Genomic DNA, 8,078 nt, shown 5'->3' on the forward strand with positions numbered 1-8,078 from the left:
GATATGAAACAAAATAATTTTTTAAGGTTTTATACAACCAGTTGAATAAACGAAAATTCATAAATTACTATATCAATACCACAGAATTCCACTATAATTTATCATGCTTAGTAACTAAGCTGTATTTGAGTCTAACAAAATATGAAATTTTGAATGTAATAAAGACACAACCTACCTCATTGAAATCTTGGTTCAAAAGAAAGAAATGGCAATAGTCACATTAAAAAGACTGAAACAACCATTGGGGGGACATTCTGAGCTTCCGATTGGTTATTCAATTCATATATAGAAGTAAGTGTAAATAAGGGAGCGTTTCCAAAAATGGAAAGAGGTGGGTAGGGTCACACTGTGTTTGATATATTACATGAGCAATATCTTAGCAAATTGTAAAGATAAGAGGCTGTTATTTCAAATTCTAGCTTGTCAATACTGGTAATTTGAGTTCCTAATTTGTAGAAAACTATAAACTTAGTATTTTGACATCACAAACATCTAATCTGAACCAGTGCTGCATTCAACATACCACTTGACACACAAAAATCAACATTTAACTGTGTTTTTTTAATATCTACTTTTCAATTAAGAAATTGAATAAGGTATAATACTAATATTTGAATTATAATCTACAGTTTGATACCAAACTTATTCACATAAATCATGAAATAGAAGTTCAATAAAATTTTGAATGCGAGTCAACAAATGTGATGACATAGCCTTTTACTCGTGACCCATCTGGAAAGGGGGAATAGGCCTTTTGTTCACTATCAGAAAATATCAATTTAATTGGACAATGAGGCACAAAAGACCTCTGGGGAAGTAACTTGTGAGGAACAAAAGATAGATCTGAAATGCTACTTTTATATACCTCTTATTTGGAATCCAAAATGGACAAATTAAGAGGAATGTGAAAGTAAAAACATCTGCAGTTTACACGATGTTATCACAAATGTTTGGCCTACAGTTCTACATTGTTGTTGATGGTGAAAGAAATTATCTTTAAAATTTAATCCTGCTATTCCTGGATTTTTTTTGTTTTATTTGAAATGCGGTGCTCGAATCCAAAATCAAGACAGATGAGGGAAAAAAACACCTGCAGTTTCATGATTTTATGACATATTTTAGGCCTATTGGTATCAAATGCTTCAACAGCATTCAGCATTTAAACTGTAACTTTTAAGGTGTATAGCCATCTACACATTATAAAATACTGAACAAAGTAAGTTCAGTCTTATCTCACAAATTCCAAATAATAGTGTGTTAGCCACTGACTCATAATAAAGACTACATTAAAACACTACATGTTTGGTACACTTAAAAAAAAATTGAGGGGAAATTTGAAGAAAGGATAGTCCACCATTCTCTGTATTTGTGTAATGCTGAATAAACATATCTACACTGTGACTTACTGGAATATACCTCCCAATTATTTATTTGAATTCAACAAGTTTTCTCACCTTATACAGACATCATACAAATGCAGATTTTTTTTCTCTGTGTCAATATATAGTATTTAATAAATAATTTACAGTAAAAAATACTTACCTCCAATTGTTTCCAAAGGATCAAGAAATATTTCTGGAGCAACTTGGTCAAGTCTCCTCTGCCTGGTAGCATTCAAAACTTGATTTGTTAGTTTATTCTTTGTGTCATAAAAGATGAAACCACGAGCCATAGAAAGCAAAGCTGCTGTACTGTGAGAGAAAGAGCTGTTGCTAGCACGAAGATCAATTAGTGGTAGAAAAAATGTTTCCAGGCTGTAGTTTATAGACTGTACCAAAGCAAATCTTAATCTGATACTTTCCACTGGGACATCTTGAAAAGAAATGTCATCCATATAAATGATTCAATTCAAAGTTCAAACACTATTTGTCTCTTAAATCTGATATCACAACAACTAGTAGTCACACTTTGAACTTAACTCTGTCAGCCACACCTTATATATAAAAACACTTTGAGGAATAAACAAATCTGGGAAGTCTTACTTTGTTACAAAAGCAGCCTATACTAAAACAATCACCTTTATAAGTAGCTATTTTACTTTGTAATACACTCTAAACTAATCAATTTTAGTGTTATCAGTAGACAACCTTATCAAACAACATACTGGTCAAGATAACCCTCTTAGAGGGAATCTTACTTTGTAATAAAAACAACATATTCTGAAATTTTCAACTATGCCAGTAGCTGTTTTACCTCATAAAACAAGAGATTCTCCAGTCAAGACAACTTTGTTTAGGGAAGTAATAGCTTGTGACAAACACAACACATTTTGGAATACTCAACTCTGCAAGTAGCTGTCCTATTCTGTCATATTCTCTAAGCCAGTCAGTTTTGTTATTAGTAGACATACCTTGTAAAATATAATACTCTGGGCTAGCCAGCTCTGCTGGTGAAAGGTGAATTTCATGAGGGTGTATTCTAGAAGGAGCTACTGCAAGCTTGCGAGATAAACCATTCACAAGATGTACAAGGGCACAATCCATGTCTAGGGTCCAGTACTTGGCCATCTGTTTAGCCTGGTTGCTGTCAATACAGGCACATCTAGAAAATTCAAATAAAAATGAGAAAATGCATGTTTATTAATGATATCAGGGTATATAATAGTATCAAAAAGATTACAATGAACTTTCTATAAAATAATCAGGTTTCTGCACATTCATTAGAAAAAAACTCAATAGTTCCCCAACTTTTCCAGAATTTTCATGAATTTCAAGAATTATTTTGAGTATTTATAGAAATTTTAGTTTAAATTGATGCTATTATTTTTCTATTAAAATATAATATTTCAACCAATGACTTTCTGATCCTCCACCCTCCCATATTGTGATAATAATTTTGGCAAGTATTGTCAAGTGCTGCTCTTGGCACATGCTTATCGATGAACAATAATCCTAGGAAAGACAACAAAATCTATACATTTAACATTTACCAACTTTTTATGATCAAATTATTTGCCAAAATAAGTATCTGTGTTGTTTAGCTGTGTACTTTCAAGCACAAGTTATCAGTTGCCTTGTCACTGTATTCCTGCAGTATAGAATTATCTACTTTGACATGCTTTTGTCTTGCCAAGTTCTATTTATAGCCTCAACAACCATACAGGCTTTAATCACAAGATAAATAACAAATTGGAAAATTAAAAAACAGCAAATAGGGATTGTAAAAGAAGTAAAGAAACAAGGTTGGAGATACTGTAGACATTATTTACTCAAACTAAAAACCCTATTTTGACTGCATGCTGTTACCTATAATTACATTTGGTGGAGTCAAAATAGGGATTTGTAATCAGAGTAAATAATGTATACAGTAACTCCAGCTTTGTTTCATTACTTTTTTATGATTCCTACTTGCAGGTTTTTAAATTCCCAATTTATTATTTACCTTGTTTGCTGGCTTTCTTTATGATCAACTATGGGCAAAGGATTATTTGATATGGTAGCTAACTTTATACATTGTAATGATAATTTACTGTAGCCATTGGCTACTTGATTGCATTAGTTCCAGATGTACAGTGTTAGCTAAAGTTGGAGATTCTCATGGAGGTTTGTTTGAGAATATATCAAACATTTACAGTTTCTGGGTAACTTAATTCTCTATATATAATGCATAGCAATTGGCAAATATATGCCTAGACTAGGACACAACCTCCACTTAGCGCATATAAAATTTTACCAGTAGAAAAGCAGCTTTTCCAACTAAAACATATACATCTAAAACATCCCTTCAAATAAACCTTTGTGTCTTGTAAAGTAATTATACTATGAATGTGTGTAATGAAATTGAATACTATGTGTTTTTAATTTATTTTACTCTTTCACTTCATACATAATATAGGAGTTGGCTCCCTAAAAACATTGATTGTATAGTGTACAAAGCATTGAGTATCTACATGTTACAGTTATCTGATGTTCATCTATTGTTGGTTGGAAATTCCTGTTTCACCCTGTACTTAAGATTTTTAAAGGAACATCAGATACTGAAAAGAAAGCAAACTTAATGGGGTAATGATAACACTGTTTATACTAGAATTATGATGTTTTTAGGTTATGTAAAATACAGAAGAAACAAATCGACTTTAAGATACACCTAAAACCTTTGCAGTACCTTATTTAGTATTCTCCAAAAGATTTGGTCACAATATACCAAGCTGTTTTTGTTGAAGGCTGGCAAAAGAATAATAATAATTACAAATGGACCATTCTGAGTGGATTTTCTTTTCCTTGTTAGTCTAATATACGTGCTCTTTTTGTGCATTTTTTATATGTGAATAGCCTTATCAGTTGACAATGAAGGTTTTAAAGTATTATTTGAAATGAATCTTTACTGTTTAAGGTGCTTTTTGCTCAAATGTTCTATTAGGATTTTGTGCAATTCCTTGCAATCCCTATTATGAACCACTATTGTCGTTCATGATAAACATTACAGATTAAACAAAGTATTACGAATAACATGTTTGACAAACTTGGAACAGCTTTGTTTTGGGGTATATTTATTTGATTTGTGGCACTACATTTTTAGGTGATCCCTATATTAGACTATAATTTAAGTTTCCCAGGCAGTTTTTATACAAATTGACAACAGAAGTAGTTTCAACATACCCATCATAACATTGAGGCTAAGCTATCAAAATATCACTGTCAAATACAATTTACACTACAACCACTGATGTTCTAGTACTCTAAGGGTTATATTGTAACAGTAGTTTAAGACTTAACTCATAAATACTTGTGTAAAGGCAACATAATGTCAGTCTGGGTAGCAAATTGTAAACACATGCACAAATTTATCAACATCTAATTATGACATATTCCCCGAGACTTTCTGATTGGATCAAGCTGTACAAAGATTGATGATATACATTGTGGTACACAATATTGTGACCTACACTAAACAATAACTAGGCAACAAATAAGTAGACAAAATTATCTCAGTAATCAAAGAAATACAACCTACAGATTCTTAGGTTTTAAAACTTTATTTTCCTGAGTTCTGGAAAAATACTTCTAAATTTTACAGACCATGAAATTATTCAATGAAATTCATGATTATTTCTATATTTCAAGAATGCATGGTAATCTCAAATAGTACAATTTCAATAAAAACTTGGGAAACATGATACCACTAGGTCTTTATGGAGCTTTTCTCTGGCAGCGAATAATTAATCAGGTGTATATGATGCTATTCACTGAAGAATAATACCAAATCATGAAACCAAACAAGTAACTAACATGCCTTCAAAATTCAATACAAAATAAATAAAATGAATCAAAATCTTTCAACCACAACTAACTCTTCCACAGTAAATTTGGATTAGCTGGATCCAACTGATATCAAAATTGTGCAGATTTCATTGCCTTTGATTATTTAGTTTAATTATGTTTTTTGAAGAGAAAATGGTTGGTTCGCATTTATTGGTGCAAAGCAACTAGGCTATCTGCACCAAGGTAAAATAGAGCAGAATTTATAGTTTTAATAGAACATAATAAGTAATCTTAAGAAATCACACCTTTGCAGTAACTTTTTTGGAAATATGTGTTCATTTTTACAACAATTTGATAATTAGTGTAATTATTACCAAGTATACTGCAATAAACAAACGTTAAGAAAACCTACTGAAACAGCTGTGATTTCTTCAGAAAACTCAAAAATTAAACAAAATAAGTTGTATTTATACACGATTTAAACAGTTCAGTTCATTGATGTCTTCAAGAAACATGAGCTCTACTAAACGTTTTTCTTTCAAATTCAGAAAATATATCATTTTATGTTGTATCAAAGTATGTAGCTATTGTAAATTACCTCCTTCCCTGTTCCTAAAACAGTGTTAACAGTATTATTTTTCTTATTTGTGATACAATTTTTTAAAGATATCATATAGGATACTAAAACACTGAGACCCACAACTGATATTCGATTACCCTCCAAGAGATATATGTTGCTTCTAAGGTAACTTAAAAAACAGAAAAAGATTATTTAGCTTTGAAAGTATAACTTAGAAATGCACACATGCCTAATTCAGTCACTAGGTGGTACGAGCAATTATATAAATGACAAGTAAGATTATTGTATATAAATGTAGAAGTTACCAGACAGAAAAAGACTAATTTTAAGATTTTCAGCAGACTAATACTACTAAATGTGGAATATTGTCCTAAACAATTTCATGATGATATTCTAAGAATACCAACTAATACAGAAAGTGATCTTACTAGTTGAATCCAACAGTTCAAATAATTAAAACATCTTATTTATGTGGGTTTAAATATTGTTCAGCCCATTTGTCATCCTTTAAAAATATTACTCACTCTTTAACTGCTGCATAGTACCCAAAACATTATAAAGAAAAGACTCAAACCTGTCAAAATGAAGATCATATCCACTGTTGATAAGACCCTGCCACACCAGACACACATCAGACTTACTTCTGTCATATACAAACTGAATAAATCCATCAAGAGTTAAGTAGTACGATTCTTTGGTGGCTAACTCATATCCTGGAACATTCTCCTTCCGAAACTTGTCTCCTTTGCTGATACGGGCTTTGGGCTTCTTCTCAGTGGTTCCTGAAACACTTGAGTTAATGACAGTTAAAAAACATTTCTTACTACTGTTCACACTAAATATAAAAAACAAAGAAGAAAAATTTTTAAAACCAAAGTCTACAGAATTCCTAAACTCATGTATGCATAAATGATTTCTCCATTTCATTACTAATGGATGTACAACAAAATAAAACTTAAGTGACAGAACAGACATTAATTTATATAAAACATAATCCCAACCATAAAGTATTTTCTTGGTCTACTACCAAAGGCCAAACATTTAAAAAAACTTTACAGTAATCATACTTAAGTACAAAACAAGATTAGATCATACAAAAAAATCATCATCTTATTGAAACAAAAATAACATGATGAATCAGGCTTTAATGAAACAAGAACTACAAATGTTGGAATATTAAAAGAAAACATTTGCAGTTTTATTTATGTGTTACAAAAATAAAGGCTTACCTGTGTTCAGAAAGATTTTCAGTTTCCTCAACCAATACTTTCTTTTTATGTGATATAGGTTTCTCTTTCTGTATTTCATCATCCCACCATTCTTTTTCAGTTAAGCTGAAATTTAAAGGAGTTAATTATCACTGAAACTTATTTGAAATCCTCGATTAAGCATAACATCCATTATGTATATAGAAATGCACTTATTATTCTTAACTTAAAATACTCGGTTCTATCTTTATGACCTAGTTTATTACACATGGCATTCAACAAACTGAAGGTTAACATTTTCTAAAATCAAAAATGTATTTCCAACAATACTTATCTCCGCTTACACTACAGCTATTACTCGACTACCGGGGTTTCCTTCCTTAGCTCATCTATGCATTGGTTTGAATTTTTCTCACTTCCTCCAGATTTTCATTCCCTACTTAATTGCCCTTGGTGATATCTGTCACGTGACACTCTCCACCTGCATCAATGCTTCTTGTATCCTGGTACTGTATATAAGCACCTCATTCAGATAATATTATCACTTTTTCGAGACTGACCTATTTCACAGTTTCTAACACTGGCTCTTAGTGGGAGGAAGGGCAGAAGAGTGTGAATGGAGATAAGTATTATTGGAAATACATTTTCCATTTAAGAAAATGTTAACTTCCAAAATATACTTATCTTATCTCAAACTACTGCTAGAATTCCATATTGATAAGAAGGATGGGCCGGTGAGAGCCTTATACATACAGAAGGGATCTGCATAGATCATGGGCATGCCAAAAGAAGATTAGCATCCTAGTGGGAGAACCACACTACATCAAGAACAGGTATGCTCATCACCCAGAACTTAATTCATGTACTGTGGGTAGAATTTTACATGATCTGTTATCACTATTGACCAGGCCCCAGCCAGATAGCCAAGGTTCCACTGCTCGGATTTGGAATTATAGGGGTATGGTTCCTATATCCCACATTGGTGTTTAGGGCAGTTGGTCTGCAATATATGTATATATATATATATATATATATATATATATATGTTGTGTAGTGATACTCCTACCTGTAGCTATAGTAGTGATGCTA

The 8,078-nt window shown here is 31.7% G+C and overlaps 1 protein-coding gene across 1 annotated transcript in view; it reads right to left on the reverse strand.

Annotated features, from left to right (window-relative positions):
• Window positions 1-1,526: 1,526 nt before the first annotated feature.
• LOC106467570 (probable E3 ubiquitin-protein ligase HECTD4) overlaps window positions 1,527-8,078 on the reverse strand; it is a gene marked incomplete at both ends in the record, with an annotated part of 162,948 nt that continues 156,396 nt past the window's right edge. The window contains 4 exons of the mRNA XM_022395768.1: window positions 1,527-1,812; window positions 2,351-2,541; window positions 6,356-6,571; window positions 7,011-7,115. Of these exons, the coding sequence (XP_022251476.1) occupies window positions 1,527-1,812; window positions 2,351-2,541; window positions 6,356-6,571; window positions 7,011-7,115 (798 nt within the window). The remainder of the gene's footprint in view (window positions 1,813-2,350; window positions 2,542-6,355; window positions 6,572-7,010; window positions 7,116-8,078) is intronic.

Source organism: Limulus polyphemus, unplaced genomic scaffold (assembly GCF_000517525.1).
Source record: "Limulus polyphemus unplaced genomic scaffold, Limulus_polyphemus-2.1.2 Scaffold2666, whole genome shotgun sequence".
NCBI classification, from domain to species: domain Eukaryota; kingdom Metazoa; phylum Arthropoda; class Merostomata; order Xiphosura; family Limulidae; genus Limulus; species Limulus polyphemus.